This window comes from Macrotis lagotis, chromosome X (genome assembly GCF_037893015.1).
Source record: "Macrotis lagotis isolate mMagLag1 chromosome X, bilby.v1.9.chrom.fasta, whole genome shotgun sequence".
Classification (NCBI taxonomy): domain Eukaryota; kingdom Metazoa; phylum Chordata; class Mammalia; order Peramelemorphia; family Peramelidae; genus Macrotis; species Macrotis lagotis.
In genome coordinates, this window is record NC_133666.1 from 556869410 (window position 1) to 556891149 (window position 21740).

Genomic DNA, 21740 nt, shown 5'->3' on the forward strand with positions numbered 1-21740 from the left:
AAAATATATTTGCCTGGAGTCTTGGAAGTCAAATCAAAAGTTTTAAAAATCTGTTAAATAAAAAGGGGGTGGGGAAGAGACCAGGAAAAAAACTATAATATAGCACATTATAATATATAACTTATATATTATAATATATAATATTAGCAATATTACTACTACTACTACTATTGGGGCTGCTGCTGCTGCTGCTAACTAATCCATAAGTGACTTGAATATTTACAAAGCTTGTGTGTGCATGTAAGCAAGAGAGAGAGAGAGAGAGAGAGAGAGAACTAGGTAGCTTAGTGAATAGAGACCTACCTCTGGAATCAGGAGTACCTGAGTTCAAATTTAGCCTCAGTCTCTTATTAGGTGCATGACCTCGGGCAAGTTATTTAACCCTATTTGTCTCAGGTCTTCATTTGTAAAATGAGCTGAAGAAGGAAATGGCTAACTACTCCCATATCTTTGCCAAGAAAATTCTAAATGGGGTCATGAAGATCCTCACTTTGATCCTCACAACAACTTTACATGATATACACTATTATTTGTCTTACTTTTACATATAAGGAAACTAAAGCTGAGAGAGTTTAAGTAATTTGTCCAGGGTTACACGGCTATTAAGTGTCTGAAAAGATTCAAACTCACATATTCCCAACCTAGACACCATAGATTAGAGCTATCCTGGGGGGGGGGGGGGGGGGGGGCGGGGATCTATGAACTTAATTTTTTTTGTACTTAAAGATTTTATTTATTTTGAGTTTTACAATTTCCCCCCTAATTTTACTTCCCTTCCCCATCCCCCACAGAAGGCAATTTGCCAGTCTTTATATTGTTTCTATGGTATACACTGATCCAAATTGAATGTGATGAGAGAGAAATCACATAAAGTATAAGAGATAGCAAGATCAGACAGTAAGATATCAGGTTTTTTTTCTAAATTAAAGGTAATAGTCCTTGGTCTTTGTTCAAACTCCACAGTTCTTTCTCTGGATACAGATGGTATTCTCCTCTGCAGACAGCCCCAAATTGTCCCTGATTGTTGCACTGTTGGAATGAGCAAGTCCATCAAGCTTGATCATCACCCCCCATGTTGCTGTTAGGGTGTACAATGTTTTTCTGGTTCTGCTCATCATACAAATTCCTCCAGGCTTCTCTGAATTCCTATTCCTCCTGGTTTCTAATAGAACAATAGTTATGAACTTATTTTTTAAAAAAGTGTTTTGAAATTATTTTATTTCAGAGTAATTAATTTTCTTTGTAATCCAATGTATCTTATGCATTTAAAAATAATATTTTGAGGCATCTATAGGTTTCACCAGACTGCCAAAGAAAAGGGTAAGAACGTCTCTCATAAATAATAGTTATAATGTAAGTAAAATATAGCAATCAACATAAAATAGGAAGCAAAGTTTGAAAAGGGAATTAATAATAAAGGTCTGGGCCTCATCTATATATTCACAAAGAAGGGTGGAATCAGCCTAGATAATCATTCCACCTCTAATTAAAGTAAGAGATGGGGATGCTAGACCTGCTTCCATAAACAGCTGAGAAACATCTTTATTGAATCAATTGTTGTTATCCAGTCTTTTTAGTCCTGTTCCCACTGTATTCTTCTGATCCCATTTGGGGGTCTAGCATAAATCAATCATACCAAGTGCAAAAAAAGCTTTTGATCAATTTGGATGTCCTTGAAATAGATGATCTAGAGGAAGTGTGATTGGATTGGTTGAGGAGACTTTATCATGACCCACAGAATGTACACACAGAAGGAATCCTTTCTCAACCTGGAGATTTAAATCTCTAGCAGTGTAGGGTGGATACTCTCCCTCCCCTCTGCCCCAGACAAACCTCTTAGAAGGAAGAGTTGACTGGGGAGAAGACTGCTCAATCCTCTCAGAATAGAATTCTGAGCACTAAAGCATTAAGGTTCAGATTGAAATGAGGTTGGTGAACCATCCTTCCTGTGCGTAGAATGTTTTTTCTCCCTGTTTTAGAGTTAGTGAGGTAGCTAGTTTGAATCAGGTTCCAGACTTTTACTAGTTTTGTGATCCTGGGGAAGTCACCTAATCCCTGGCTGTATCCATTTCTTTATTTGTAAAATGGGAATTATAATACCAGCAGAAATTTTGTGAAGATAAAAATGAGATGATAATATAAAGCTCCTTGAAAAACTCAGAATGCTATATAAATACTGTTTTTGTTGTTTATAAGTCACTATGTTAGGCATTGAGGCTAAAAGAAAAAAATGACAAATAGCCCTTGCCCTCAAGAAGCTCAGATTTTGGGAGACAGCTAGGTGGCACAGTGGATAGAGCAATGGTCCTGGAGTCAGAAGTACCTGAGTTCAAATCCAGCCTCAGACACTTAATAATTGCCTAGCTGTGTGGCCTTGGGAGAGCCACTTAACCCCCATTTGCCTTGCAAAAAAAAAAAAAAACACCAAAAAACCTAAAAAAAAAAAAAGAAGCTCAGATTTTTCCAGACACTTATTGAGTGCATCCAAGAGCCGGTCAACCCAGACCCTTGCTTCTTTTGTTTTAATGAGGTTTCTAAAAAGATAAAGCAGAACAATGCCGTGGATATAGTTTAATTATCTTTGAGCAATTCATAGTCTCTCATGGTATACTTATGGAAAAGATGGAGAGATGTGAACTAGATATTATAATTAGATATATTTGCTTAGTCCCAAAGCAAAAACTAAGAGCCCCTGGTAAATGTTGCAGAGGCTAATTTAGGTTTGATGTAAGGTAAAACATGGTAGTAAGTAGAGCTAGCCCAGAGTAGAATGGGCTGGTGATAGGTATCCCCTTACTAATGGTTTTCTAACAAAGACTAGATAAGTACTCCTCTGTTGTATAAAGAATTTTGTTTACTTGTAGGTTGGAGTAGCTGGCTTCTGGTATCCCTTCCAGGGACATGCTGTTAAAACATTTAACAGCCAGCTCTTGGGGCAGGGCAGGGGTGGGGAACGGGGAGGAAAGATGCACGACATAATTTTAGAAGTTTAATCTGCATTATTAATATTTTCATATCACTTTCTTAAGTTTAAGACAATTGACAAAATCATAAATCAAGACTTGATGGTAGCATTTATCAATTCCTGAGGTTTAATTGCTCATATTGAAAATTTACTAATCAGCTCTGTCCAGCATATTCAGCCAACACTAGCACAACTTGCTTCCAGCTCTAGGTGGTACCAGGGATGGAGGGTTGGTCTCAGAGTCAGATATGAGTTTAAAACTTATTCTTTAGCCTCTTACTAGTTTTATGAACAAGGACAAGACCCTTTACTTCTCTTGTTTTCAGTTTCTTCATCTCTAAAAATGCTGATAATATGCATAATTCACAGAATTGTTATGAGGATCAAAAGAGTTAATATATGTAAAGTGTTGCATAAAATACTAGCCATTGTTTTCTGAAATTATGAATTTATTCAATTTCATCCATCAAGCATTTCTCAACATTTATTACGCACCTACTACTATGTGCCCAAAACTGTATCAGGCACTGAGGGGTACAAAGAAAGGCAAAAGACAGCTTCTGTTCTTAGGGAAATCTCAAGAAGTATAATAGGAGAGAGAAGACACAAATATATACAGAGTATATTTACATAAGACATATATACAAAATGTATACAATCAAGATATGTGTAGAATGTTAGAGATAACAGAGGGAAATCACTAGAATTGATTGAAAAGTGAAGCTTAAGTTTTTGTAAATAATTAGGAAACTCACTTATATAATGGAAAAAGCACTGGATTTGGTGGTTGGTACTCAGGTTTTATATCCAGCTAGTTGTGTGACCGTAGGTAGATCACCAACTCTAGATTTTTGCTACCATTTTGGTAATCTCTTAGAATTGTTAAAAGGAAAGTGTTTTGTAAATCTTAAAATACTCTAAATTTGAACTCTGTCTTTGGTGAAAAGTGATTTCAGAGAACATAAGGTCATTGATCTAGGGATGGAAGGAACATTATAGTACATGTAGTACAACTCATCTTGTCCCCTCTTTTTATAGATGATGAAACTGAGGCTGAGGAGGTGAACTAACTTGCCCCCAAGGTCACACAGGTATTAAGCTTCAGAGGCATAATTTGAATTCAGGTCCTTGAAAATTTAACAATTTTATCATATTCTTATTGTTTCAGCATTCATGTGCTTGAGAATTGTAGAAGAGGGCTCTATTAGGGACTTGTCATGCGCAATAATATCATCAGATTACAATCTGGAATGGGACATATGACTAGAATATAAATAATTACAGTATGAATTGGAATATGATAAAAGGCACAGGAGAGGTAGCCATAGAGTGATTTGGTACCATCAAATTTTATATGATAAGAGGTGTCCCAAAAAGCTACTAAAGTTTAAAACTGTACCAAGACTTTGGGGATATTCTATTTATTTGTATAGTGGCATATCTCTTCCACCCCAAATAGAATCATCAGTTTTGTTTAAGGTAGTATCTTTATTGTTTAAAAATATCTTTGTTATCCCTGATGCCTAGCATAGGGTCATATACACAATAGGCATTTATATATTTTTGTGGAATTGATGACTTATAAGAGAAAGTATTTTCAGTTATATGGGGCTGCCTTCGTGTTTGTGTAAGTGAGATGGGATGGACAGGCTGATTTGTCATAATAGAAGATTTGTCCTAAAAGATTTTTGAAAGAGATATTACTAGTTCTGGACATTGAAAAATAATCAATATATTTTAGATTTGAGAATTATATAACATTTTATAGTTTATAAAGCATGTTTTCATAGCAACCTTCCAAGTAAAGTAGGATGTGACAGATTTTATACTTAGACATTTGGGATGGAAGGAAAGGAATTCAGTGGTATGAGCAAGGGCCAGAAGAGAAAGGATGCCATTAGAGGATAATGAGTAGGCCAATTTGACTGAACTAAGCAGTACAGAAAATGTTGGAAGGGGAACTTAGACCCAGATTGTGGTGAACCTTGAATGTCAGAATAAGAAGCTTAAGATTTCATGTAGTTGACAATAGGGAACTAGATTTTTGGAGAAGAGAAATGATGTGATCAGAATCTTACATCAGAATGAGTATTCTGATAGTAGCATATTGATAATTTCAAATAGAGAGAGTGATGAGGCATGGAAACCAACCATGAGACTATTGTAGCAATACAGTAGAGAAAAAAATGAGGACTGAGTTAGGTTGGTAGTAGATAGGTTGGTAGTAGATAGAATAGGATTGAACAAGAAAAATGGTGAAGAGAATAAATCACTTCTAAACTACCTTGCCTCTCTGAGATATGATGAATCACTAATAAGATTGCCAGTTTAAATCTCAATTTACAATGATATAGGTATATCCTGTCCCAAAGTAGTGGGAATTTAGTTTAAGAAAGGAGGATGAAAAATTGTGAATATACCTAATCTGATTATTATACTTGAAGAATGTTGCACAAGGTGGAGAATACTGGCAGAGCATGTATGCAGAGTCCATGTACAAATGGTAACTTTTCTTCTTAGATTTGAAATAGATCCATAACACTTTAAAGATTCCTTCCTAGAATAATGACAATTGGAAATATTTTGGAAGAATTTTTTAAACCTGTTGTTTGTTTATAATGGTTTCTTAGCTATTTATTTTAATTTTTTAATCACTTTAAAACTTTTCAGAAATATCGGAGTGCTTCTGTGGGGGCTGAAGAATACATTTATGAACAAACTGCAAGGTAGGTTGTTGAGAGATGAGGTAAGAAGAACTGGTTAATATTCTGTCTAATATTAAAATAAGCAATTTAATCAGTTTTCAAGGGTAATGAAAAGAGTACTGGTCTGTGAAGTCAGGAGAAATGTGTTCTCGTTTCATGTCTTCCACAAGCTGGCTTTTCAATCTTGAGCAAGTCTCTTCATCTCAGGGTCTCAGTTTTCGATCTGTAAAATGATAATGTTGGAACATATAACCTTCAAGATCCCATTCAGTTCTATGATTCTATCATTCTATATCATACCATTGTTTTTTCAGGAAAGAAAAGTTGCACTTTGTTCATTTTAATTCATTACAACAAAGTGATACTAACTCAGTTAAATAAGCATTGATTGTGTCTTACTCTGTGGCTAGGTGTTAAAGTGGTAAAGTCAAAATTGAGAACTGTTTTAGTCCTCAAGAAGTTTATATTCTACTGGCTGTTGTTTAGTTGTTTTTTTATTGTGTTCAGATCTTCATGGTCCCTTTTGGGGGTTTTCTTGCAAAAATCCTGGAGTAGTCTGTCATTTCCTTCTCCAGCTCACTTTATAGATGGGAAACTGAGGCAGACAGGGTAAAGTGACTTGCTTATGACACAGCTAGTAAGTGTTGGAGGTTGGATTTGCACTTCCAACTCAAGGCCTACAGCCTTATCCACCATTTCACCCAGTTGTCTCATCCCATTTTTTCAAATGTGGAAATGGAGGCAAAGAGAAGTATTTTGCCAGGTCACACAACTACTAAGTGTCTGAAACCAGATTTGAAATCAGATTTTTCTGACTATAGACCAATGCCATCTGGCTATCCTTCTACTGGAATGGGAGCTCCTTGGTTTTATGTCAAGTCAAACAATAAGCAAGTATTTATTAAATGCTTTATGTGCCAACCACCATGCTAGGCATATCTAATAATCATATTTTTTACCCCTTGTTGTTCTTAGAAATTTATTTTGGATTTGTCTTTTTTATCAGCTTTGGTTGAAGATTTTAGTTCCCTGAGAGAAAAGTGGAAATTTTAAGCATTAATTTTGAAAGTCATCTCTTTGCTGAGGCTTTTTTTAAGAGTATATGAAATAAAAATCTAAAAAATCAGATGATCATATTGAAAAGATTAATGCAGAAAATTTCAACTTACATTTAGCTTTCAATTCAGAAATAAATATTCTCAACTAAAAAAGATCTTTTTTAGTAAGTAGGTATATTTACATAATAAAATACATATATATTTATGTAAGTTCTATAAATAACTTTTAATGTAAATATAGTATTTCAAATGCTTTAGGGAGATTGTATATTTGAAAAAACCCTATCATGATTTCTTTTGTGAATTATTTTGTAATGGGAAAAAATTTCTTCTATTGTATCTATTTTTTAAATTTTTATTTTTGTATTTTTTGTTGCCTTAAAGTAGGACACAACTATATCAGCTTGGTGAAATTCAAAGAGATTTAGATATTGTATATCATTGATTAGGAGTTGTAGCCAGCATTTTGCATGGAGCGTAGGCTTGCACAATTGACCAGGCATATTATAGATTTGCTCCCTAACCAAAAAAAAAGTCTGGCACATAAGTCCCTCCTGGGAATTATATAAGAAATATACATATGTGTGTGTGTGCATTTACAGTTTTAAGAAATGACCATTGTCCCTTTTCTACCCTAGAATAACATCTTCTTTGTCAAATTCAAGAAATTTCAGGTCAGGGTTCATAACAAACAATGTTAAATTTATTAATCATCAAAAATAAAAAATAAACACACAAAATGGAGGTAGGATGATAATTGTTATTCTCTTTTTCCCTTTTCTTCAGTAGCACATTTCAGTATACATTGGAAGCTACCAAATCCCTACGTCAGAAGCAAGGAGAGGGACCCATGACCTATTTAAACAAAGGACAATTCTATGCCATCACCCTGAGTGAGACTGGAGACAACAAGTGCTTCAGACATCCCATCAGCAAAGTCAGGGTATGAATATTTCTCATATTAAAGACATGGAAATCATATATTCAAAAATCAGAGCATTGCTTTAATTTTTTGTTTGTTTTCTTCTTTTCCTTGAATAAAAGAAAAACTTGAGGGTTTTGGTTTCTCATACTAGTCAGGTGCCAAAATAACTCCAGGGAAGAATTATGATTTGCAGCATACATAGTTTTAGAATGTATCAGAGGGACTTTCCCTGCTTCATTCATCAGATATGAACTGTATAGCTTTTTATCACCTAATCTTAATTTATTAGGTGTGTGTAGCTGTGAAGTTGAAACTTATTTGGGAGCATGAAAGAGCTGCTACTAGATTCAGAAAGGGAGGGTATGATTAAGTCAGTTGTAGGTAGGAACTTGGAGTTCTGTCTAAAAGACTCATGGCTCACACCCTATTCAAGAGAAAGGACTTGAGCCTGTCTCAATTATTTGAGGGGGGCGGGGATTCTTAGTTGCAGAAGTATCAATCCTTTCAGTGGAAAATGTAATTTTAGTTTGAAACTCATACTGGAATGCTGCCAGCTTCTAGAATCCACAATACTGCTAGGAAAGAAAATAATTGATAACTTCTTCACACTGAAAAGGAATAGTTTAATATTCTACCCACCTCCCCCAAAATTGCAAAAAAGACCTTAAAATTTTCTGATAAAATCTTTATCCACCTAACTACTAATCACTGTCTCCCAATCGCATCTTGTTCATACCTTCTACCTCACACTGGAAGAATCATTGGGATAAAAGATCACTTTTCTATACCTGTAACTAAGACTTGAGTTTATCTAAAATAAGAAAGACCCCATAAAAATCCAATGCATTATTAAGAGGAAAAGTTTGTTCAATTTATCTTGATTCCAGGACACAGATTTTTCCATTATAACTGGATTTAATTGCTTTGCTTTAGTGTGAGAAATTAAGAAAGGTTACTGATTTGAATATTTTCCCTCCGTGTTATTATATTCAACTTCTCTTTGGGATATCTAATCTAATCCAAAAAAGTCCAATCAAACAAGGATTAATTTAAGTACCTTTCTGTGAAGCACAGTGGATATTCTTTGTCCTGTGCCTTTTCATATCTCTTTACATACTCTCTCATGGATACCTCATCTGCTCCCTTGGATTTAATTATCATTTCTTTGCAGATGAGTCATAGATCTATATATCCATCCCCTTCTCTTCTTTCCCACCCTACCCCCTACTTCAGTCCCACCTCACCAGTTGCCTAGTACACATTTCAACTGATTAACCCAGAGATATCATAAACCCAACATGTCCAAACTAAACTCATAATCTTTTCCAAATTATCTTTGCTGCTAAACTTCCCTCTTTTTGTTGGGGGCACAATTATCCTTCCAGGTTGATATGTTCCCCAATATTCATCTTGACTTTTCAGTTTCTCTTAACCTATATTTCCAGATAAAAGTTCAGTTAGATTTAATGGACTGTATTTTGATGAAAAATTATTTTATATAAATAGTTGCATTCAGATGTTAATTCAGTTTAATTCAGTGGGCATTTATTATTTGACAGGTACTGTATTTGACACTGGAAATGTAAAGACAAAAAATGACTATTATCTGCTCTTGTTTATAGTCAGAATGCAGAATTTATTTTTTCTCTGAAGGATAGTAGTTTGACAACTACTTGTACCCAATACAGTGGTAAGGAGGAAAGGAATGGATATTTTCCCTAATCACTGATAATATTTTCCATATTTCCATATTCCACATTTAATCTAATATATAATATAAAATCTAGTCATGGGTGTTCAAGGTGTTTCTTTCATTTGTTACTAAAGAAAAATTTCAAATATCTTTTTTTTTAAATCCTCAGTTTGGGTAAGGAATTCAAATATCATTCTATACCAGGAATACAAGATTATTTATTTTACCTTATTCATTTACTAAAAGTTTTTGTTTGCAATGAGACTTAACTTGGGCACAGTCAGAAACAAATACTGAGACACCACACAGTAAATTTTTTATGTGTAAGGACCAAAATTTTGAGATGCAAAAGGAAAAGAAACAGCTTGGCAGACTCAAAAATTGAATAGCCCACCACATGTTGACTTCTCTTTGTTATTTTTCTGGTTTCTTTTCAGTTCAACAAGCAATGCCTGTGAGCTAGAGTAATGTTTATTTTTAAATTGTATCAACCTAGCTTTCCTAACTAATATAAAACCTTTGATGGACCAATCTGTTTCCTTGAATAGTATTTCCTAGTGGACAAAAATAAATTGAAATTGGACCAGAGTTCAGATGGAAACTTGGGAAAGAATATTGAATGGTTATATCCTTTCAACACAGTTAGAAAAAGGCATAATGTATGAAATAGAATCCTGGAGATTCAGTTTTTGAATCCAACAATTCTGGATTGTCTACTCTGGAGAAATAACTTTACTAGGGGTCAGGGATACACAGGCAAAATCTAAAGCTATACTGCTTTCAGGGTGCTTGCATTCTATTGGGAAGGCGAACTTTAACATATACAAAGATAAGGCAATCCATATTATAGTCAAAGTAATTTCAAGAGAAAGGGGGGAACATGGGGTTGTCTAACTAGATATTAGATGATGATTTCTATAATATTAAAAATTAGGAGAAACTATATTTTTGTCACTGTATTAAAGAAAGGATTTTAGGTATGTGATGGGGTAGAATTCATCACATAGAACTGTAGCTACCTAACAGTTTCCTTACCTGTAAATTGAAAAGGTGTGACTGGATGACTTCTAAGCTCCCTTCTGGTACTGATATTCTATATTTCTTTGGATCATTATGTATTCAGGTAATTCAAGTTATTCATGACTCTAGTGATAAATGAGGCTTCAAGTTCTTTTTAGAAATGTGTATTTTATTTCTTCCTCCCTCCTTTTCTCCTTCTTCCTTTCCTTCCTTCCTCCCTCTTTATCTCCCTCCTGCCCCTCCCCCCTCTCCCTCCCTCTCTCCCTCCTCCCTCCCTTCTTCCTTCCCTCCCTTCCTCCCTTCCTCCCTTCCTTCCTTCCTTCCTTCCTTCCTTCCTTCCTTCCTTCCTTCCTTCCTTCCTTCCTTTTATCCCACCTAACCAAGAAGTAATATCTATCATTCTTTGACTTGACAGAGTGTGGTGATGGTTGTTTTCAGTGAAGATAAAAATCGAGATGAGCAACTGAAGTATTGGAAGTATTGGCACTCTCGGCAGCATACAGCTAAGCAAAGGGTACTTGACATTGGTAAGTAGGTAACAGTTCTGCAAGGGTCTTTGATGAATAGAGAACTGTAGTTATGAAGTTAAGGTGAATACTGGAAGGTAACAAAACAATGACACTTCAGAAACTCAAGGAAAGGGAGCACTTTTGTTCTCATGTGAAGAAAACTCATCTTCATTTGTTACTGGAAGCTAGTGTTTCCTCAAACTTTTTGCTCTAAAGATATCTTTATACTCCTAACAATTGAGGATCCCAAAGAGCTTTTGTGACTTGTACCTATCACTGCTTTCTGTATTGGAAAGTAAAATGTATTGGTATCACATGAATAGTTTTGATTTCATGAACCCCCTGAAAGTGTCTTGGGTACCCCCAGAGACTCTCAACCCACACTTTGAGAATAACTGCTTCAAAGAATTGTATGCAGCTCAGTAAACCAGAAGGGTCAAAGTTTGGACATAGCTATGTTGTGGAGTCCTTTCTTTAGCCCAGTGAAATCTTTGTGCCCCTTCTTAGAGAAATATTTGCTTAATGTATAGTAAAGACTTAGTGAGAGTTTGTTGGCTTGACTCAATTTAAATACATAAAATAAAATACATATGATTACAAAGGAAATTAATTACATTGAAATGTTATCAAGATAAGCTACTTCACCCCACCTCAGTTTCTTCTTCTATAAAAAGATCACCTACTTCCCAGGGTTATGGTGAGGATAAAATGATTGATGAGAATAAAATCCTTGTAAAACACTGAAAACCTTAAAGTATTATATAAATAAGAGTTATTGTTAAAAAGCTCACAGACTCTAGGTTACAATTTGCTGTAAGACATCACTTCATTCCAGAATCTGTTTAGCAATAGCAGGAGCTTGGGTTTTGAATAGCTTCCACCAGGTAGATGGTGGTTCTCTTTTGGCATGGATGACTAAGAGATGTGATAATATTTGAGAACCAAGTAATACTGTTTTTTTTAAAAAAATATAAATAACACTTAATTAAATCAATCAATTAACCAGACATCGAAAGGGAAAATTCAGCTTTCAAGAAACACAATTAGAAGGCGTAGCCAAGTGGCACATTAGATAGAGTACTGGTCCTGGAGTCAGGAGGACCTGAGTTCAAATTTGGCTTCAGATACTTCTAGCTGTGGGACCCTGGGCAGGTCACTTAATCTGAATTGTTTCAGAAAAAAAATAAAAGAAACATAATAAGGAGTAAAAAATGAATTGAAAGTAATAGAAAACCTGAGTATAATATCTCCATCTGAACTTTTGCTTATCCATCATTACTTAACAGTAATAATAGCTAATTAATAATAATAATAATAGCCAACTTTAAGTTGGCAAAGAACTTTATGTACCCACTAATTTAGTCTTCCTACCCTTGAGCTTAGGGACCATCAATATTATAATCAAATGTTAATAGAGGGCATTTGCTTTGACACTTTAAAACACTATATCAATGTAGGTTATTTATCCCTATTTTAAAGATGAGGTAAATGGGGCTCAGCATCAGCAACCAGATTCTAACCCAGATATTCCTATTGCCAAGTCTAGCATAATTTCTTCTATGAAATGCTGCCACATGGACTTGTTAGTATAGAAGAGAACTTAAGAGATCATTAGATCACATTGGTATAGAAGAGTACCAATTACTTGTCTGTGATCAAATGACTAGTAGCTGAGCTAGGCTTTGAACCCAGACCTTTGTAACTCAAGAAAGATCTTCAATTTGTTTGGCTTTAGGTCTGCTCATGACTCAAGCATTGTTTACTGACTCTGTCTGCTTTGATATATTATAAAGAGAATCCTGGAGTAGGAGCCAAGAGATCTATGAACTAGAACTATTCAGTCTTCACACAAGCAGCTAGATCTTGAACAAGTAACTTCTCTTCTCTGGGCTTCAGGTTCTTCAGTGAACTGAATGAAATCTAAAGTTCCTTTCAACTCTTAAGTTCTATAATCTTATAGTCCATAGCCCAGAACCATGCAGTGGGTTTGTATGAACTAGTTAGGACTTCTTGTTAATCACTTCTATTTATTTATTTATTTGTTTGTTTGTTTGTTCGTTCATTCATTCATTCATTTATTTGCTTGCTTATTTATTTATTTGTTTGTTTATTTTGGTTTGTGACTTCAGGTACATCAAAATTTGACTTATGTTCAAATCTCAAAAAAAGAAAAAAAAATTCATTTCCCAACAGATCACCCAGACTAAAAAAAGCATTGAACACAGAACAGATTCTATTTCAACAGCCTAAAAGGACTCATTTTGATCTGGAGGGCCCTCACTTTCCCCAGTCTTTAATACTAAGTTTGAGGATTCTTGCATAAAGGAAGCACTTGGAAGTCAATAAAAAGTTTATCCCTTTTCCTCTGGACCCAAATACATAGCTAATAGTATTTGAAGGGTAAGGTCCTAGTTTTTATTCCTTTCCTTCATGGCTCTTCCTTGATGTGCCTTCCCTCTAACTTCTTCTTCCAGGACTGCTTTCTTTGGGTACTTCCTTATTCAAGAATGTCTTCACCACTTTTGTCATTTTGACCCTCCTACTGCCATCTCTATTGCCAAGAATTTCTTTGTGATAAACTTTGGACTTTGTTGGATCATTGCCCATTCTCCACTCTCCACTCCTAATCACTCCTTTCTCTGAATGTAGCTCCTCTATTTCCTTCCTTGTGTTTTTCTTCAAAATTGTATGTTTCTACTCTTTCAAAAGCCAAGGTCAAGGTGTGTATTTCTGGCATTAATTATTTGCAGTGAAGTGTTAACTAGGTGATAACAACCTGTGAACTTGGCCAAGGTGGGGGTCAGTTATTCCAGAGATCCACCATAGAGTTGCAAATGTGGCTTCAATGAAGATGTTTTCAGCTCAGAACAAAGGTTTTCTGAGTTTAATCTTGTTAACAAGGAGTTAACCCTGACTGGTTTCTCCAAAGGATGTTCTCCAACAGATCCTGAGTCTAAGACAGCTATATGTCAGTCCTCCAGGTCCTTATTAAAACTTGATTGAGATGTTAGGTCTCATCTCACCATTTTTATTTAACTCTCTGATGTCATCAATCTCTCTTTGGGTCCCATTCCCTAAAGAAACTTTTTCATTTTTTAAAAAAAAATGTTAATTACAGAAAGACCCAGGAAAATAACTGGATATGGAACAAACCTGCCATCTGCAGAACTACATTTATTCCTTCTTGAAATAAGGAGGAAAAAAGGGTTATTTGAGGTTGTGATTGAACTATTTAGTTTTCTCCTTTAATTTATTGAACTTAATTACCACAGGCATTACTCTGTTATCATTGATATGGTCTATTCATTTTTACAACTTTTTCTCATTCCTCTTGTTTACCCCCTGTGTAAAGTAGAATTTTTATTTTTTATTTTTATTTTTAGGTTTTTGCAAAGCAAATGGGGTTAAGTGCCTTGCCCAAGGCCACACAGCTAGGTAATTATTAAGTGTCTGAGGCCGGATTTGAACTCAGGTACTCCTGACTCCAGGGCCGGTGCTCTATCCACTGCGCCACCTGGCTGCCCCAAAAGTAGAATTTTAAAAAAAATTTTCATTGATGACATTTTTATGCATCCTCTCCTTTCTCAAAGTCTTTTTCTTATAAGAAAGACTCAAAGCTCTAACAGTATATGCAATATTCAAATCAACAAGAATATATTAAGTAACATATTAAGACAAAAAATGTCTCTTCTCTAAAGAAACGTATATTCTTCTTATAGAATACAAGTAAACAGATGAGGAAAGGTAGCATGGATTAAAAAATGGAGTTTTTTACAAGGAAGATTAGGAATAGCTTCCTGATAGAAGTATGAAATGAATTGAACCTTGAAGGAAGCTAGGTATTTTAAGAGATTGAGACAAGGAAAGAGTATATGCTAGGTATGGTAATAATAGCCTATGCAAATACAACATTTTGCATCTCTTGTCTTCTACTTCACTATCAAATGTTTCATCATATATAGTAGGGGATGAAGTTTGATCATTGTATTTAATGTGAGTTTCTTGTTCAATCATTTCAGTTGTGTTCCCTACTCTTTATGACCCCTTTTGAGGTTTTCTTGCAATTTCCTTCTCTAGCTCATTTAATAGATGAGGAAACTGAGGTAGTATCAGCTAGTATCAGAAGCCAGATTTGAACTCAGGTATTTCCAACTCCAGGTCTGATGCTCTATCCATTGTGTCACTTATCCATCTAGCTGTCCAACTGTGAGTTCAGTCTTTTAATGCTGTCTTTATGTTTATCTCCTTGTTCTGCTTTCAGGTCAGGGTCAGGTCTTCGTTTTGTTTTGTGTTTTGTCTTTGTGTCATCAGTGCCTAAGTATACTAGGTACTTAGTAAATACTTATTGAATTTATACTTCCAAAGTTTTTTCTGACTTCTACATAGTCATCATTTTTTCCAGCATATTATGTTTTACATATTATTAGTCATATATTACAAATTAATTAATTGGTATTATACCCAGACATATATACACCCCCCAACAAAAATATAAATATATTTATTTATGTACCATACTTTATTTGGACATTTCTCAATTGATGGACAACAGTTTTGTTTCTAATTGTTTTCCTAAAGTTGTTGTTTTTTTCCCTGCCATACAAGATGTTACCTTGAATATTTTAATATATTTATGACTTTTTTGTTATTGATCTCTTTGGGAATATTTTTAAAACTGTGCTTCTTATCTTTTCTCTTTCTTAACCTTTTAAAAATATATGACCATGAACAGGACAGATTTTCCTCAGTTATAGATGAGTTTTCTCATATGGGCTATTTCACTTTGGGAATGAATGAAGGGTAAGACCACCATCATGGCAAGTCATCGTGAGTTTTCATCACCTATGTTTCTTTGTAGTTGAACATGAGTCTTTGGTTTAGGGCAATGAGGGACTCTTTGACATATAGGATCTAAACATAAAAACATTGAACATAAAAAAACTGAACTTCATTTTAGTGAATTCTTTCCCTTCCTCAACCCAAAAGGCTCACTTAGAGCTTTACTGTAACAGAGCTCCAATTGCATTTACTTACAGGGTAAGAACTCAATTTTGTGAGCATCTTTGCTTCCTAACTTCCCTAGTCTCCTTTAGATCTCAATCAAGATTTTTCCTTCTGAAAGAAACTTTCCCCAATCTTTCTAAATGCTTGTGCATTCCTTCTATTGGTCATTTTCAATTTATCATATATAATATATATATATATATATGAAATGCATATTTACAAACATTTATACTATATCTTGTCTGTACATAATGTATGTTATTTCTCCCATTATGCTGAGAGCTCCTTGAGAGCAAGGCCATCTTTTGCAGGTCTTTGTATTCCCACTGCTTGCTATAGTATCTAGCAGAAGTAGATACTTAATAAGTATAAATTGCCTGAAAGATTCTTCGAAATTCCTACTCCTACTGGTCTACACATCTAGTGTCAGATGGTAATTTGGGAAAATAGTAGAACTTAAGCTGAATTTCCCCCCCACCCCAAGGTATAGGGGAAGATTTCACATTATGAGATGTATTCCTACACAAGAATAATAAAGTTTTTTTTAAAACAATAGATATTACTATTTTCAGATCAGAAAACTGAGAATCAGGGAAAGGAAGTGGATTGCTTAGATGTACAATGTGCTATCCTTTGTGTTCAAAAAGAATATAACTGGTCCTACAGTAAGACATTTGCTTAGGGGTTTTTTTCCCTTCAGTATTGGCTATGAATTGTTACTGATATATTCTCATGCTCTTGCTAGTCCCTTGCAACAAATATTCATATCACTACTAGTAAGAAAAAAACTATTATTAAAATTGCATCATATTGAAGACTGCATCATCTTTTAAATGAAAGGCAAGAGGTTAATAGTGTAGTCTGTAGCTGTATCAATTCAATTTAATTTAACAACATTTATTAAAATCATCTATTGTGTTAAAAGTACTGGCACAGTGGATAGAACTGGCCTCAGGGTCAGGAGGATGGGATTTTGAATCTGACTTCTGACTTCACTCACTTGACTTTTACTAGCTGTGGGACCTTGGGCAAGTCACGTAACCCTGATTATCTTGCATTCAGAACCATCTCCAGTTGTCCTGAATCAACATGGCTACTGGACCCAGATGACTGGAGGAGAAAGTGAGACTGGTGACTTAGCACAGCACCCCTCTGTCATAGTCATCTTCAAGAATGAAGGACAAAACATCATCAAATGTATTATGCACTTAGAGGGAGAAAAGACATGTAAACAAATAACTAACATAATAGAGATTGTGGGGAAGCTAGATGCAGTAGTGGATAAAGTTAGGAGGACCTGAGTTCAAATTCAACATTAGAGCGTTACTAACTTTGTGACCCTGAGCAAGTCACTAAACCCTGTTTGTCTCAGTTTCCTAATCTATAAAATGAGATAGAGAAGGAAATGACAAGTTACTTCAGTATCTTTGCCATGAAGAGTCAGACACAACTGAATTAATTTTTTTTTAATTTTAGGGTTTTTTTTATTTAAGGCAATGGGATTAAGTGACTTGCCCAAGGTCACACAGCTAGGCAATTATTAAGGTCCAAGGTCAGATTTGAATTTAAGTCCTCCTGATTCCAGGGCCAGTACTCTATCCACTGGACCATCTAGCTTTCCGCCAGACACAACTGAAGAACTACTGAACAAACAACAGTAACAACATCAGATGGATTTTTAAAAAGGCTAGTGGATTTAGCAATTGGCAAATCAAAAGTAATATTGGAGATAGCCTTTAAGTATGGTGGTAAGACTGGATCCCTTTTCTTGTAATGATGCTATTCTCTGAAAAATTGTTAGAAGAAAAAGGATCTATTTTTAATTCTCTGAGAGAAAAAATTCTTCCTGTTGATAGCTATTTTTAAAGACCTCTAGAACTAAAAGTAATTTTAGAGAATCATTGAGTATAACTTCTATATTTTATGGAAGAAAAAATGAAATCAGGTTCAAGGTCATACAACTTGTCACAGAGAGACATAGAGCTTATATCACTGAGCATATAACTTAGGACTTTTTCTACTACAGCTCCTAGCACATGCTAATTAAATAAAGAATTTATAGCTATTTGCCTTTACCCATTGAAGAACCAATAAACTTTTGTAGAAGAGAGGCACAAGTCTTTTTTTTTATTTGAAAACACAGATTTATAATTACTCCTTGAGAAAACAAAAGAAGCAATTAAATGGGGACATGGGATTAGTTTCAGATAAATCAAAAAGTTAATGATTTCAACCATGTACCTGTTAGTTCAACATTTATATTACAGGATTTATTTTCCTAACATCAACATATTTATACCCATTTCCCAGGCTCTCATATCCAATCTACCTATTCCCATTCCTCACCACCCTCAACCCCTGGTACCATGATTTTACTTTTTAAAAATAGGACTATTACTGACACTACTTGATTGGGGGCTTCATCTAGTTAGAGGTTGAGTCAAAGCCCATGAAAAGCTTGTTTAGCTGTGAATGTAATTTCTGGATGTCAAGAACTGTTTCATTTGTAGTTTTATATCTTCTATACCTACCACATATGATAGGTATATAGTAGGTACTGAATAAATACTAGTGAACTAATTATCTCATTACCTTTCCCTATAAACCCTCCCCTCTTCCCAACTTTCCTGTTTGCTTTTAGAGTACCACCCTGATTCTAATCAACTACATTCACAATAACCTTTCCTCTCATCCCTCTCCCTCTTCTTCATCTCTTTTATCCAGTAAGTTGCAAAGTCTGGTCAATTCTACCTCCACAGATTGTCTTGCACAAATCTCCTTCTCTTTACTCACATGGCCAATTGCACTCTCTCAGATGTTTATCACCTTTAACCTAGAGTACTACAACAACCTCCTAATTGGTTTTCCTTTTGTCTCTCTCAAATGCAACTTCAAGACAGCTGCAAAATTGATATTCCTGGAGTACTGCTCAAGAAGTTCCCATGTATCCCTTTTGTCATAAAATTAAAATACAAGCCTTTTAAAAATGTGCCTGTGGAGATGGGGCCAAGATGGCAAAGGGGAGGCAGAAACTCAACTGAACTCTCCCAATTCCCCCCGCCAAAGAACTTTAAAGTAAGTTCTCAATTCAAATTCTAGGGTGAAAGAACTAAGAAAAGTTTGAAGTAAAACAATTCTCCAGACCAAGAAAATAGGGAAATCATCAAGAAAGGTCTATCAAGCTGTGGTAGTGATCAGCCCTAGAGTAGAGTAGAGGGCCTTCTGTACCCTAGGAAAGCTGGTAACAGGTAATAGAGGAGCAGTAGGTTCTGAAGCTCTCAGCCCTCAGATATTAAGGACGTTGGACTGATGGTTAGAAAGAGATTACAAGGTTCCCTTTTGTTGGTATTGGCTTGCATTGTACATTTGAATTCTTTGTTGAAGCCCCAGAGTAAAGAGAAGCACTAGTGATTTTGGTTTCAAGTATTGTCACTCACTAGGAAGCAAGGACCCTGGTCTCAGTTCCAAAGCAGAAAGGGGCATGAGCACTTGCAGACACAGGATAGTTGGGTCTTGGGTCTTGGGTTCCAGAGTAAAGATAAGTACTTGTGGTTACCTAAGAACAAGGGACCTGGTCATAGTTCCAGTACTGATAGGAATGCTGTCATTTCTGGTTATAGGGGAACAAGATCTCTTCTTAGATAAAAACCAGAGCACAGACCTGTGCAATGACTACACCTCTCCTTAAATCATATGACCTTAGAGGCATTGAAAACTTAGAGACCCCCCAAAGCTAGCTCTGAAAACAAGCTGCACTGAACCTCTAAAGCTTGGGACAGTGCCTCTTCACCCCAGAAGGACAGCCTAAATTTAACATCAAACTAAAAGTCAAAAACTAGGTTGAGAAAATGAGCAAAAAACAAAAGAATTTGACTATAGTATGGTGTCAGGGAAGATCAAGTCACAAACTGAGAAGGAGCAGACAATGATGTCAAAACAACTATACAGGGGCGGCTAGGTGGCCCAGCGGATAAAGCACTGGCCCTGGAATCAGGAGTACCTAGGTTCAAATCCGGTCTCATACTTAATAATTACCTAGCTGTGTGGCCTTGGGCAAGCCACTTAACCCCATTTGCCTTGCAAAAACTTTAAAAAAATTTTAAAAACCCAATTATACACAAAGTTTCAAAGGGGGAAAATGTGAATTGGACACAAGTCCAATAAGAATTTCTTGATGGGTGGGGCAGCTAGGCTCAGACACTTAATAATTATCTATCTGTATGACCTTGGGAAAGTCACTTAACCCCCACTGCCTTGCAAAACAAAAAACAAAAAAATTTCTTGACAGGTTCAAATAGGATTTTTACAGTAAATATAAGTAGAGGAAAAAATGGAGGAAAATGAGAGTAATATAAGAAGCTCAATAGCTTGGTAAAAAAAGGCACCAAAATAGTGAAAAAAATAACACCTTAAAAACCAAAATTGACCAGATGGATTAAAAAAAAGACTCAAAAATCCACCAAAGAGAAGGACCTCTTAAAAAGCAAAATTGGCCAAAGAGAAAAAAGGTACAAAAGTTCACTAAAGAAAAGAACTCCTTAAAAAATAGAATTGGCCAAATAGGTACTAAAACTCAATGAAGAAAACAATTCCTTAAAAGTTAGAATTGGGTAAGTGGAAGTTAATGACTCCATGATACATCAAAAAAAATAAACAAAATCAAAAGAAGAAAATTTGAAATATTTAATTAGGCAACTGACATGGAAAATAGATTGAAGAAAGATAATGTGAGAATTACTGGACTCCCTAAAACTATGGTCAAAAAAAGAGTGGAGACATCATATTTCAAGAAAAGTCAAGACAGTTTGCCCTGATATCTTAGTACCAGAGAGAAAAAAAAATAGAAATTGAAAGAATCCACCATTCACCTCCTGAAAGAGAGATTCCAAAATTTCAGAGCTCCCAAGTCAAGAAGACAATATTGCAAACAACCAGAAAGGAAAACTCAAATATCATGGAACCACAATCAGAATCACAAAAGATTCAGCAGTTTCCACATTAAAGAATAAGTGGACTTGGAATATGATATTCCAGAAGGTAAAGGATCTAGGTGTACAACCAAGAATAATCTACCAAGCAAAACTGGGTATAATCCTGCAAGGGCGGGGAATGAATATTTAATGAAACAAAGAACTTTAAAATATTCATTATGAAAACACCAGGCTGAATAAATATAATTTTAAATACAAACCTCAAGAGCAGTATAAAAAGATTAAAATGAAAGAGAAATCTTAAGGGATTCAATAAAGTTAAACTCTACATTTATATATGGGAAAGTGAATTGACTGTGATGAGATGATTTCAAAAAAATAAAATTAAGAGATAAGAAAGAGGAATGCACTAGGAAAAGGGGAAAAGGAGAGGTAGAATGGAGAAATGGGGGAGAAGGGATAAGAGAAGGGTGGACACTTTAGAAGGCAAGAAGGATAAAACAAGTGTTCAGAGACTTGGAGAGGAACAGAGTAAAAAGAAGAGAAGGATAAATAGGAAGAAAATAGGAAGGAGGGAATTATGCAGTTAGTAATTATAACTGTGAATGGGATGAATTCTCTCATAAAATGGAATCAGATAGCAGAATGAATTGAAAATCAGAATCCTACAATATGTGGTTTACAAGAAGCACACTTGAATGAGAGAGACAGAGAGTAAAAATAAGGCGCTATATTAGAATCTATTATATTTCAAAACAAAAGCAAAAATAGATTCAATTAAAAGCAGTAAGCAGGAAAATTTCATTTTACTAAATGATGCCATGGACAATGAAATAATATCAATATTCTAGATATATTTTCACCAAATGGCATAGCATCCAAATTCTTAAAGGAAAAAGTTAAATGAGTTACAGGAGCAAATAGACAGTA

General features: G+C 35.1%; 1 protein-coding gene across 1 annotated transcript in view; it reads left to right on the forward strand.

Moving 5' to 3' along the window:
• Window positions 1–21740, forward strand: part of GRHL2 (grainyhead like transcription factor 2) — a 210453-nt gene that overhangs the window by 64262 nt on the left and 124451 nt on the right. Inside the window, exons 6-8 of the mRNA XM_074202113.1 lie at window positions 5636–5691; window positions 7515–7671; window positions 10782–10893. Of these exons, the coding sequence (XP_074058214.1) occupies window positions 5636–5691; window positions 7515–7671; window positions 10782–10893 (325 nt within the window). The remainder of the gene's footprint in view (window positions 1–5635; window positions 5692–7514; window positions 7672–10781; window positions 10894–21740) is intronic.